The sequence below is a fragment of the Podarcis filfolensis genome, assembly GCF_964270895.1.
Source record: "Podarcis filfolensis genome assembly, chromosome: 16".
NCBI lineage: Eukaryota > Metazoa > Chordata > Lepidosauria > Squamata > Lacertidae > Podarcis > Podarcis filfolensis.
Window position 1 is genome coordinate 38,593,038 of NC_139620.1, and position 14,193 is coordinate 38,607,230.

At 40.3% G+C, this 14,193-nt stretch overlaps 1 protein-coding gene across 2 annotated transcripts in view; it reads right to left on the minus strand.

Moving 5' to 3' along the window:
* Nucleotides 1-14,193, minus strand: part of IFT81 (intraflagellar transport 81) — a 48,459-nt gene that overhangs the window by 27,642 nt on the left and 6,624 nt on the right. For both annotated transcript variants that reach the window (XM_083590134.1, XM_083590135.1), the window contains exons 4-9: nucleotides 13,464-13,644; nucleotides 11,970-12,059; nucleotides 10,819-10,884; nucleotides 10,380-10,490; nucleotides 9,532-9,616; nucleotides 3,105-3,268 (exon numbers count right to left, since the gene is read on the minus strand). In XM_083590134.1, coding sequence (XP_083446260.1) covers nucleotides 3,105-3,268; nucleotides 9,532-9,616; nucleotides 10,380-10,490; nucleotides 10,819-10,884; nucleotides 11,970-12,059; nucleotides 13,464-13,644 — 697 coding nt within the window. The remainder of the gene's footprint in view (nucleotides 1-3,104; nucleotides 3,269-9,531; nucleotides 9,617-10,379; nucleotides 10,491-10,818; nucleotides 10,885-11,969; nucleotides 12,060-13,463; nucleotides 13,645-14,193) is intronic.

The window sequence follows — 14,193 nt, forward strand, 5'->3', positions numbered from 1 at the left end:
GCCACTGAGTGCCAAGGTTTTGATCTGGAGAGGATTTCTTCGTAACTGGCTTGCTATGTAAGTGAAGGGGAGCCTTTGTTCTCTTTTTACGTTATATTTGTTGTTTTATGATTCGGCAAGCCTTCAATGAAGAAGAATTAATTACTAATGGAATGAAATTATTAATGGATTACAACTATAAATGGAATGCAAGAGGGATTCAACAAGAACTTTATAATTTTCTTTACGGAGTACTTGAACAATAGACTGTGTAAAATACTGTAATGATTTGTGACATTACCTTCTAAAGAGGGCTCTAACTCTGATTTATTATGGTTTTGGCGACACACCAGCTTGTCAGACAATCAGAAAGGATCAAAGAAGACAATGCTGGAAGTCTGCCAGGAGTCACGGCTGGACACCGGAATACTTTCAGTTTTGAAAAAGCAAAATGGAGAAGCTGTGGCGTAATGATAATTGAGTCCTTGAAGGAGGAGTAATGTTGAAGAGGACTGATTGATTACAACATGAAGGAAAGGACAAATGTAAACAAATATTTCACACAGAAAGTTACAGGAGATAAATTCCCTTTGCAAGTAAATGGATATGGATTTGTTAAATATGAATGAAAGTCATCACACCAGCGGCTGTTAAAATAAAGGATTAAGATTGGAACTGTTGTATTTGGACTAATTAAGAGAATTGGAGCAGGACCAAGGAATAACATCAACTCCTGATAAACTGAACACGCAAAGTCATCCAAAAATGTTTAATTCGGAACTGAATAAATGGCTCTTTTGATTGTATTATGATTTGGTATTGTATTAATGTGGTCTGCACTGGACTGTTATTAATGAAAAATTAATTTAAAATACCTATTTAAAAATGTGGAATGATTAAGCAACTAAGCACTCTAGTATATGGGATGCCCTAGATCAGGGTTTCCCAAACTTGGGGTAAGCCAAAGTCCAATGAATGGATATTGATAGAGGGAGATCAAGGCACAGCCAGTCTCACCTTGTGTGGGTGCAAAAACTGATCTATTCTTGAAGGTGTGCAATTGGAGGAAAGAACACAAACACACAGATCTCTGCCTGCCCCCCACCCCCTTGCGAGAGGTGGAGGGAGCAGACCGATATGTAAGCGTACAAATGCAGGAACTTTTTGAGTGCCTTGATGCTCACAAAATCTCTGATTGTGGTGCATATTCAATTTCAGCCTTTTAAAAATGAGGTACCAAAAGGTGGACTCTATTTTTAGATCTATTTTTAGATTTCAAAGTCTAATTTCTATTTTTAAAATATATTTGATAGTTTGAGGAACACCGAATGATGTGGATTCCAATCTAGTCAGAATTAGTTGTGACTTAAGGTGATAGTCCTCTCTCCACTTGCCAGGGAGTAAGCCCCCTTGAACTTAGTTGAATGTAGGATTGTGCTGTAAGTCCCACTGAAAGTATTGAGTTTTTTTGCAACCAACAAAAATAGCTTGAATAGCAATTAATCCCAACCCAGTTTTGATGTTTTGAGGCCATCAGTTTAGCTCATAACTGAAGCCTTAACAGCAACGTTATGGATGTTTTATAATTGTCTAGTGATTCTCTGAAAACCTCAAAAACTTTGAATTCAGAATACTGAATTCACTACTTTTTAAAATTTTTGAGCAGTTATGCTCTTTCACACCACAAGTTCAGCACACCTGCAAAAGGAAGGGAAATTCCAGTGAACCTAATAAAAAAAAGAGAAGGATTTGTTCACTCACAGGGCCAATTTGGGTTGTGTCTATGTGCGGGGTGCTTCCTAGCTCCCTTACTACATCTCTGATCAATGTCAGAGCATATCTGGAGCTTATTCAAGATCATCTATGTGAAAAATCTTGTATTCTCTTTTACCTCTTCTTAGATTTCCCCCAAACACAGAAGAAACGGTACAGTGGTACCTCGGGTTACAGGCGCTTCAGGTTACAGACTCCGCTAACCCAGAAATAGTACCTCGGGTTAAGAACTTTGCTTCGGAATGAGAACAGAAATCGTGCGGTGGCGGCAGCAGGAGGCCCGATTAGCTAAAGTGGTGCTTCAGGTTAAGAAAGTTTCAGGTTAAGAACAGACCTCCAGAACGAATTAAGTTCTTAACCCGAGGTATTGCAGTCAATTAGCAAGCCTTAACAAGCTCTAGGTTTCAACATTTCAAATGCTGCAATAAGAAGGAAAATTGCTATGCTAAATTTTATGCCAAATTAGTCATAATGTTAGTATCTAAAACAAAAAAAAGACCGTGTACGTTATTACTTCAATGCGAATGCCAATCACACTCAGCATTCAAATTATTGCAGAAATATATGGAGCCTATTTCTCCATTTTCCTGCAAGCCCTGAGAGGACATAACTCTAACACATAAGGCTGTGAAGAAATAACCTTTTGAAATGCAAAATGAGTAATGTAATTTCCTAATTAGCTTTGAGTAATAATCTGTATGTGTATTTTAGTGAGCACCTTGGAGTTTCTTGAAAAAAGTTAAAATAATTTCCTTATGATTTAAAGCAGAGAACAAGTTAAAATATTGATGGATGTAGTGAGGGATAACAAAAATCTGACAACAGGCCAGCAGAAAACACGCTGAGTCTGGTCACATACGCTTTTACATTATGGTTCAAATACATTCAGCCCACTCTCAAAACATAATCTGTTTGCCTCAGCTGGGGCATGCAGTACTATAATGCCCTCTTATTAAAGATGCCATACAGGTTATTTACACACTTCCCTCCCCACAACTACTATGACACAATAACCTTCAAATGTTCATGCAATGAACAGGGTTCCAAGTGCTCTTGTCTCTTACAACCCAGCAGCCAGCAGAGTGCAAACAGGTGTCCCATGTTATATACCAGTCTTCCTCCCCCCCAAAAGCTCAACACCTTTGATCAATCCAATGGGTAGATCACTGCCAGTGTTTTTACAGTGGGATTAGATCACAGACTCTTGGGAGTTGGACATCGCTGTTATAGACCAACCACCAGAAGAGTGGAGCGAGTAAGATGCACAAAGAAATAGCTGCTTCTAAAATGAATTCGTCAGATGTTTTTGAGCCCTTAAACATGGGAACTGAACTTTCTCCCTGTCAACATACTTTGGTTTCAAGTTCGTTGAGATCAGACTGGCCCATTGCTGGCTCTGCAGCTACTTTCTGCAAAAAGTACAGCGACTGTTTCTTTATTTCCAGTTCTCTAGGAAATTTTTCAGAGACCAAATATGTATTGAACTTTGTCTCCTCTTCCAGTCTCTTCATTAAACCTGGAAAACCAAAACAAACAATATCAACACATACCTAAATAAAGCAATGAGAAGGTCAGTTTGGTCTAATGCTGTAATAGCTGTAGTTTAAGCAAAAGTATTTAACAGTCAAATACATTTATTTCTGTACCAACAAACAAGCAGGGGCATAGTGGGAGGAAGGGGTGCCATAGCCCCAGGCGCACAATTTTTAGGGGGCGCGAGCTAGGTGCCCCCATGCAAGGATCCCCATCCCATCCTGCCTGACACCGGGGGTCTCTGGGTCTCAGCCTGGCCTGGTTGCACTGCCCCTAGCCCTCTGGCTAGTGTTAGGGGGGATTTGCACAACAAGGGGTACATTGGCTGGCCAGGCTCCTCCCTGCATGGGCAGGCAGAAGAACAACAACACAGCCCTGTTTGGCTCCAGTGGCCAGGGCTGAGCGGATGTGTGGGCTCCATGAGCCCTTTGCACCCTGTGTGCATGCACTTGGCCGCGTTGGCTGGCCTGGAGCAGCAGGTTCTATTGACCCTCTGTGCTCTGCCCAGGCATGTCCCAGGCAACAGAAAAGGATGCAACACTGCTGCAAACAAGGAGTCTCCTGAGCTGCAATTTACACTGTCTATGGATGAAAACACAACCTAGTAGCATATAACTTAGTAAGCTATACAAATCCTCTCTTCCAGGCAGGCCTGAATTCTTGCCACCTTGTGATTTGGTTATGAATTTCTTAATATTTGCAGGGGTGGTATGAAGGGTTATGTTTTAGGTTTTAACAGTAGGTCACTCCTCATTGTAGTTGAGAAATGCTGTAATACATTAATCAAGTACGTCACACCAGCTCAAAATCCAGCAGAAAAGGACTATCACGAGAATGTCCAAGATTTTACGGTGTATACATCAGTCACATAGGTCCTCTCTATGTGTAAACCACTATGCAAAGGCTAAGCTGAATGTATGAAATGCAGACGGGGTGGAGCAGGCATGTCACAGGGAAAAGGTTGGAGCAATCCTACCAGGAATCTATTCAGAACAGGGCTACAATGTTCAGGTTCACTGGCAATCCTGAGTATAGGTATGGTCCTCAAGGCACACTGCTGTTGCGAACCCCTCAATACCGTCTGGCATGGGGCTGGGAGTGACAGGTGAGGAAGGTGAGCAGGAGGAGGATGCTGTCCGCAGGGAACAGCCTAAGAGGGCTCCCATTCCTTTGCCTTCAGAGCTGGGGAAATAGAGGCAGTCTTGTTGGCTCCCTGTCTTGTCCCATCCACACAGTGGGATGGTTCCCTTGCAGCACGGGAGGACTAGCAAGGGAGGGAAGCTGAGCAGCAGCAGCCAGAGAGACTGACCTCTATCCCATCACCAGGAACTTGGAGCCACCTTCATTGTTGGAAACAGACCCATGCCCCTCACAAAAGCACTTGCTTCCAAGTGCCCCCACTCTCATAGAGAGAATCTCGTGAGTGCACCACCTCTCAGCTTTAAAAGCTGGTGGAGGGCCACGGCTGCTTGTCCATTCTTGGACTCCTGCTGCTGTTCTCGAACTCCCTAACTACATATGTACCTGTAACCTGACCTGTATCATTGTAAGCCCTTGAATAAAGCTTTCTTACTTGCACATAACAGCCTCTGTCACAGCATTTGGGATGGGAGCCCTGACAACTGACAACTCAAGTTCCCCTAACATCACCCAGGCTTGCGTGGATGGAAGATCTTGAGAATCAGGCTACAAATTGGGCTGTCACATACAGACTCTCATGCGAAAGTTCATTAAATTGAAATTGGTGTCATTCCTGGGAATACTATACTCCGATAGCTCAATGTACATTCTCCCTCATTCATGCTCTAATCTTAAGCTTATTGGATGCCTAAGTTCTGGAATCGCCAATTGGTATTCTTTTCTATGTTAGGAATATTCTAAATGTGCAAATATGATTCTCAATTTGAGCACAGACTGTTCTCTGCTTCTAAAAACAGACATGATATTGTTTTGATGATGCTGGTCAGACCACATGGGAATTTTGGTAAACTGAAGGGCAGCACAGAAATATTTTAAACTAGCAGCTGTGTACCCAGGATTGTTCAGGAATGTTAAGAACCCCCAACGTCAGTCCATTTTTGAAGGTTCAGGCTGCCATCTTGAATTCAAAATGGCATCCAATTGTATCCAAACATAGAAAAGAAAACCCTGCTCCTTGATCTCAGGAACAAGCAGGCGAAATTTGGTTACAATATCTTAAGAGGTGTCCAAATGCATAGAGAACAAACAACTTTCCAAAATATATTTTGAACAATAAATATAAAAGGAGCTTGCCTTAAAGCAGTGGTCTTTTGCAAATTTCCTGTTTTAAAGCTGGTTAAAGGTGTGCTTTCACAGGCAGGGGGAAAGTGTTAACTTGCCAAGTGAAAACACACACACACACGGCATTCTCTTTTGTGGCATTAAGTTTATGGAATATGCCTCCAAGTGATGTTTGCTTAGCTCAATCTTTTCCAGTAAGCGAAGGACATCAATTTTATTAGCATTCCTTTCGATAGCTGTTGGTGGATTAATTGTAACTCCTGGTCATTGTTTTAAATATTGTTTCCTTTTATGCTGAATTGGTTCATAGCTGCTGTGTTTTAGCCTTTCAGTATTTTAATGATGATATGATTTCAAATAGAAAAGTGAATATAAATGTAATGAAGGTGGGGAGATGAATGAATTAAAAAAAGGCATTTGTAACTTTCATATAAGGAAAACATGAGATATGGTAACAACAGATCTCTCCAACAGATATTAGAGTGCAGAATATATACAACATACTATTAGAAACATCTCTTTTTTAAAAAAGGCTTCTAAAGTAAACACTGATATGTCTGCTCTGAATATTTTGGATTACAACTGGGACTCAAGGGAGTTGTCCAAAACATCCAGAGGGTACCAGGTTGAAGAAGGTTGTTCTAAAGCTTCCACTGATGCCAGAAACCAGAGACACAAGGTAAAACGTGAAAACTAACTGGTTAAGTGCACACAAAGAACAACAGATGCCTAGCCTACTTTGGATGTTTCACATAGAGTAAAATGTTCTCAAACTTTGTGGAATTAGTCACATAGGGAAAGGAATTACCTAGTTCTTTTTCTCTCTCTCTCTCATTTTGGCAGCTTAATTGAACTTTTTCTGAAAACATTGCCTTTCACAAACTCTCAAGCCAAAGGGAAAATAATAGAGAGCACTTTAGGTCTTTCCATTATGCACTTCAGAAGCTTTTTATTTTTCTAAAAAAACATTTTCTTTTAGACTATGCACGAAAGCTGTATAGTGTGCTTGGCTCAGGGCCTTAAGCTTATTTGAGTTCCATTTTTGCCAGTGACATATGTGAAAAGCTGTTAATAGTGATTCATCATGTTTTCCGTTCAAATTTTTTATGGTTATAAGAGAGGTCCCGGAAGAGTGAATTAGTGGCTTGTTCAGACCTGACTAGACCTGACTAATCAACTTGCCCCAGCTAGAAATTTCAGCGGCTTTCCCAATACACGGGCTAAATGCATATCTTCAAACAAAATTGCAAGCAGCAGAGCTCAAGACACACTTGTCTTCTGAGATCCAGAGTCTAGCAGTGTTTTTAATTTGTGCGCAAACCCTACTGCCAACAACAGCATGTCACTAAGTTAGCGGTAAAGGAGTAACAACATAGCTCAGGGGGGGCAATCCAAAATGTATGAGATGCATTGAAAGGTCTTTAATTTCAAATGGAACTTAGGCAGAACTGCATGCCAGGAGGCAAAGGTGGGATTCCAAGTCTCACTAGGGGTAGAGTCAAGGCTGACAATTGGTGGGAGATTCCCTCCCCTTTCAGCTGGCCACCACTACCTGATCTATCAGTCAGTGCCGACTATACCTCCATGAGGAGTTGACCCTTTCCTGCATGTTACACTTCTTCAATGACCAAGAAGTAAGTTGTCTTTGCTGCCATCAACACTATATGGTCGTGTTCTCACTTGTGTTCAGTTGTTGCTACCCTGAGACTTACACCAGGTTTTACTCCAGCTGTCCTCCTGCCTGTTTCATTGCCCGGAGCTCCCCCAGAAAAACAAGATTGCCATTTGGACTCCACAATGCCTGGCAGCAATCACTTAAGAGCAGTCATGTGTGTGGCTCGTTCTCTCTCACCACTCCACTGTGAGATCAGGGCCTTGACAGCAGGCCAGTCACACTAACCAGAAACCACCTCACAGCATTCAGAAGTCAATGACAGTTTAAAATGCTTAACTTTAGGTGGATCATAACCAACTGGTATTCAACTTAATGACAGTACATTTTTATCATCAACTACTTGCAGGAAAGACCCATTTATCTCAGCACAACTTACAGTTGAGAAACTATGCAGAGGATGGCAGGCCTCATATAAACCGAGGAGGAACAGATGGCACTCAGTACTTAACTTTTAAAATCGTACAATACGTCATCTTTCAGCTGATGTACTTGAAGTTGTTGGGTTTTGTTTTTTGTTTTTTTAAAGCTACTAATAACTCTTAATGGCAAAATGTTCTGGCAGGGCTTTAGGCTTCTCTTATTAATTGCACACTGATGTCATCAGGAGGAGTGCCTGAAAACTAGGACTTAAAGCTTTTCCTTAAAATAAACCTCTCTCTCGCTTACTATGAAACAGCAAAAATGTGATCAAAGTGGTACTGGCTAGGAATTTACACAGCATTTCAATATGAGTGCTCAGTCAAGAGCAAAAATTAGAGTGTCCTCCTCTTGCTCCTGCATAAAAAAATACCATAATCCGATAGGGAAGGGGGAAAGTGAGCAGAATTAGTTGAGGATGAAAATATTAAATCTTCAACTCTCAGACAGACATTGATAAGGATAAGCAGGCAGTCTGATATAGCTGTGGTCAAAGAGGGCTTATTGATTGAAACTGAAGTCCTACCTGCAGGACCAACTAGCCTTAAACATAAATTGTATCCTGCACAATACACTTTGGCACCCACTCATTCAAAAAACCAAATGTATTCTCTTACACTGGCCTCCCTACACCTCAAGGGCCTTGTTGGCCAAGAGAAATAGTGGGAAGTTCTGGCTCCATTACATCTTCTTCAGTGCTTCACAGTGGCTCTGCAAGGCACCTCTGCATTGTATATTACAGAATAGGGTCCTTCTGGGCATAGCTGTCAACTTTCGGATTTGAAAATAAGGGATCAGCAGCCTCACCTGTCCTGGGCACAGTCTACGGGATATCTAACAATCCGGGAAGCAGCGGGAAATGGTGCTGAAATAAGCGAATTTCCCGCAAAAAAAGGGAAGGTTGACAGCTATGCTTCTGGGAGTTAAGAGAAGATAAGTATATATAGAAATACAAAAGTCTCACCATCCCTTATAATGCCAGAGATTATATCTGGTATTTTCTAGCTGCTTATTACAATTCAATTATTTATTTTACTAGAAGTATTCCACTGCCCCTCCATCGAAAATGTTCCCAGAGCAACTTACATAAGAGCAATTAAACCAATAATAGATACAAGAAAGATACAGCCCACAAGTTAACATTTTAAAACACATGACATAAAAGGGAAAATGTATGGGGACGGAGGAGGAAAAACAAGCAATCTCATGCACTGATCCTTAAAATTACAAAGTCCTTGTTAAGGATTGACTTAAACAGAAACAGTTTGGGTAGGGGAGGAATCAAGAGGCAGTTGACTCTGAGCAGAGACAATGGAGAGGCCCCTGTTGTCCCATCCCTCCCTCTATAGCAGAGCCATCAAAGCACATGGCACTATTATGGTTTTGCTACTCTGGAAGGACAGAGACCAGAGTAAAAGCAGACATATATGAACAGGTGTAGTTCCCCACATATAATAATAATAATAATAATTATTATTATTATTTATTTGTACCCCACCCATCTGGCTGGGCCTCCCCAGCCACTCTGGGCAGCTTCCAACAAAGATTAAAAATACATTAAAATGTCACACATTAAAAACTTCCCTGAACAGGGCAATAGATATAGTTGCCCACATTTTGGCTTCATTTATAAAGTATGGATCAAAAGGTTAGTATAAAATTATTAACAGCAGCAATGAAAAGCTCATCAGTCATGAATATAGTCATGTTCAGATCTTATCTGCAATATTCAGATTTTCAAAAATCTGTACACTTACATCAAGCCAAACCTTTAATATGAAAATGTAAACTCAGGAGGGTATAAATTTTATCTTTCTTGACTTTTAAAAAGTCCATCCTAGGTTTTTGGCAGTAGACAAGGAGGGGAAAAACATTTTAGAACTCCTACTTACTTTCTGGCTTTGAATCTACTGCTGCATGACGCATATCCTTTAGCTGGAGTTGGACTCTTTGCAGCCTCTGCTCTGCATGAAAAAGCTTAGGAAATATGCACAGGTCTATTAATAAGCTTAATCTTTGGAAACGTACACAAAAATACACAATAGCAATTTGCAAAAAGGGAGGAAACATCTATGCAAACCCTACTGAATAGGCTGGGAATGCACACAATATACCCCTTCCCTCAGCCTTTAAAAGGAAGTAATTAGAAAGCATTATGATGGCAGATCTGACAAGACAGTGCTACAACCAGCTGTACCATTGAGCAAACCAAGAGCAGGAATTGCTTGGTGGGCCTGGTAAACCTTTGGCCCACACTGACCAAGCATGCAGCTAGAAATGTCTATCGGAAAGGTCAACAGATGACCACACCACCATCAGATGAATGTATCACGTTCCAATTATCACTGCACCAAAGAGTTAAATTTTGAAGACCATTATAGAAACTTGTCCATTTAGCCCAGCATCCTGTTTTCAGACTATGACCAGCTAGATACCTCTGGAAGTTCACAAGCAGTGACATCAAAGCAAGAACCTTCCCTGATTTTTGTCCCCAGCATCTGGTATCCAGAAGCATACATGGATTTACAACCATGACACCCCCAATTTCTCCAGAATCTAAATAGAAATTCATAGCAAGACTAGATTTTAAACTTCTGTAAACGAGGAGTGTCATCATCCAATGACAATATTGGCATTTTTTAAAAAAGCCAAATGCAATTTTATTTACAAAAATTAGTTAGGTTTTATTCTATTGGGGAAAAACACCCTTAATTTAAGTGGCATGCTTTTGCACAGATACCTGATTTTTCTGTTCTTGCTTCTGCTGGGAGAGAGATTCCTCCCTCTCCTTCTCCACTCGGAGCTGCCTTGCCATTTCAAGCATCCGCTGATGATTCTGCACTGTCTCCACCTACGGTAAAAGGATACGCAAAGCAAGTTAACTGCTACATAGCTGAGAAATCAATTAGGGTGATCAGGTGTCTCACAGATTCACACCACACTTCCTCCCCATACGCCACACTTCTTCGAGCTCACACTGAAGTGTTGGACTCAAGCAAGGCCTTTAAATGTTTTGGACTGCTGCCTGAGGGGAAATTTCTCTTTCCTCCGGTTAGCCATTTGATTCCTTCCCAAGGCGTGCAACATGTTAGTCTTAATCCTTGTTTGCATTCCCCAGTCCAACTTGCAAGCCAAGGATGATGACATCCAAATGCCACAGCTTTGCTTCTCTCACTTACCCGCTTCTTAAGACGCTCTACTCTCTTCATCAGCTGATCCTTCTCCTCTTCCATAGCAGTGATATCCTAGAAAGCGTCAACACAGAAAAAATATGACACACACCAGAATCAGTTATTTTTCTACACACCTGGAACTAAGAGAAGACTCTATCATAATATTCATGTAACTGAATCACTTATGCTCAGGATTTTAATTATATTACCTCTTAGTTTTGTACAGGTTAATCAAAGTCAAATCAACATATTCAAAGAGGTACTCTTCAGATCCTATAGAATTTGTTAGTGCTTCAAAGAAGATAAAAGATCAAACTGCCTCAAGTCATTCAACACATAGAATCTCAATACCCTTGAAAAAAAAAAGCAATGTCTTTTGGGGCAGATAAAGTAACAAAGTTATGAGTGGGCAGATGGACTAGAAATAAAATTTGCTTTGAACATAAGGTGACTATGTCCCTTTGGATGCTTTTCTGGTTAACTACATTTTATTTATTAATCAATGTATATATTGCCTTTCAAATGATGTTTTTCAAGAGCATTTACAGGGGGTTAGATGAGGCTAGGTTAGCAGTTTACGTGAAAAGTAGCTGAACCTCTTGAATGAGCTACCTGTGAGAGGGAAGACTTAAGAAATGCTCTTAGTAGTAAGCCCTCATGGGAGAAAGACAAGTGACAACTGCTGTATCAGTTATATTTGACTGAGTCTCACTCTTATTACCTGCTTTGAGAGACAGCCACAAAATAGTCAAGAAGAAGAAAAAATCAGCCACCCTCTTCTGCAGGTAGCAACATTTGTAGACATACTTGCAAGGCTAAATTATGCATTTATTTTATTTAGAAAATGTATAATAGGCCATTTAATCAAAAGAATTGTCAATAATACCCAGATAAAATCAACAAAATTCAAAAACAAAGGCTAAGTTATGTGTCTGGATAGGCTTTTGAAGCAAAAAAAGTTTTCATCAGGTGTTTAAATAATATAGTGAGTGTGTCTGCCTAATGGTAACAAACAGTGAATTCCAAAGCACAGGGTGCCATGCTAAAAGATCAATACAATCAATTTAATCAAAATAGTGGCTGCTACAATATTTGATCTAAAAATCAAAAGCACAGCTAAAAATATACAGTATGTGCAATGTCTCCCTCTTTGTTACCCTTCGTATTTCTGCAGTTGAGAAACCAGATGTCTTCAGCTGTTCACATTCTTTATGTAGGTTTTTGAATGCTTCCATCAGCTCTTCATACTGCAAAAAGAGTAAACTTCTAAAACAAATGATATGACTCAGGGTTTGCTAAGCTGACACACACACACCAGTGGACACACATTCAGTTTTGAGAGAATACTAGGGAGAACATGGTATAACACAAAATTAGAGGGACAACTGCTCTGAACAACAGAAGTCCGCTATGTCCTGATTGTGGAAATCACACAATACTGATTATACAGACATAGTCTCTGATAATGTTGCTGTCTAATAACAACAGGGAGCGTTCCTCAGTACCAGGAAAAATACACAAGGTGACCACATCACACGTTCATTCACAGAAATCTCCTAGAAGGTAACTGCACTTTTGCCCCATAAAATTCTTTCTAGGAAGACTAAGGATTGATGTTAACAGTGCAGTGTCAAGAGTTCATTAAATTATAACAGGAGTTGCTAACCCAGGGCCTGCTAAGGTTTTCATTGGTGCCCCTGGGCAGACTCCCTAGACTGAGCTTTTATTGAAAAAATGAAATAATGTACATTCACAGTGATCAAAAGGTGCTTCCTCTAACTTCAGGTGAGCAGACCAGTGGGCAGGTCATAACCATCAGAATTAATGTAGCTTAATTCTGGGCCTAGAAATTGTGTGAAGCCATGTTTGTTCTGTATGTAAGAAACTCTAGCAGAAAATGAAGACACACACACACAAAATTTGTAATGATACGTAGCTTAAATAATTTATCTCAGGTCATAACATAAAATATTACACAAATAAATAACCAAATATTATCAGCAAAATCTCTTCATTCTTAACAGCGTTTAAAAAACCCTCACATATTGTTTTAAGTGTGGTGTATTATTATAGTTTCTATTTTGGAGAAGCCAGTGGATTATTGGAAACATTTTACATAATGGAAACTGTGGAGCTGTATCTTTATACAAATTAGGAGTGGCACACACTGAATAAATATACAAGCTGCATTCCCTGCTCTAAAGGCAGTGTTTGTTTAGTTTTAATTTTACAATTGGATATTATCAATGTGGGGAAAATGTTTGCTTTAACTTCCATGCAAGGCAAGAGCAATTTTTCCTGCTTTACCTAGTATGCGCACACACTTGAGGAAACACCAAAGCAATGCACTATTTCTGCTGCCATTTTCCAAACTTTCTACCCACCAACACACTATACAGGTGAAGCTTCAGTGATCTGGGGACAACCAAAGCTCACTGACCCCTCTTGAGAGCAGCAAATGCATCCAGATTATATACAGGTTATCCTGGCTTTCTGTATTTGACCAGCCTTAAAGGCTTTCATTAATATGCTTTTGGCATGATTCTCCCAGTGCATATAAGGTTTATACCCATTCAAGGAAACCTGCCACGGTTTTAACCAACATTACTACAGAAATACAATCTGGATAAGAAATGTGTTGCAAATGCTACCTGTCTATTGGTATCTGACACAGCATCATCTTGAAGGAACTCTGCTGGCACGTCTACTTTGATTAGGAACCGTGCAAGATAGGCTCTTTTCTTCAGCTCATTTGTCCGTTGAAGCAGCCAGTGCAAGACAGGATGAATGACAGGCTTACTTCCAATGACTAAACCCTGGCGGAACGTACTCCTGAATAATAACAATAATAGTGACATCAAGCTCTACCGAGAGAAAAGAAGTCTGAAGCAAACATAAGCAGCAGCCCCCACCCCACCCTTGAGTGCTTAGTAGAAGATGAAGAATTAATACTAAACATTTACTTGGCTCTTTTTCTAATGTTCAAAGCATTTTACAACCTGCAAATATAGGCAAATAAAAAACAGCAACAGAACTGAAAACAAAAGAATCCTGCCCCCCCAAAGATAAACCACATTAAAAAGTAGCAGCATCAATGTGATAACATTCCACAGCTGCAACCGAAAGGCAAAAATTGACCGAGGAGGTTGCTCCACAGTCATGTCACCATAACCCAAAAGACCCTGAGTCATATGCTCACTTATGCCACCTAAGTGATTGAGGAGGGGGATATAAAACAGTTCCTCAGATGTTTACCTAAGAAAGCAGGTGGGTACTTCAGATATTCTGCCCCCCAATCATTTAAGACTTCAGAAGGTCAAAACAAGCATTTGGATGACAGTGCTTGCCTCTGTGGGCCTTTTACATGGCTGATGTCACTTC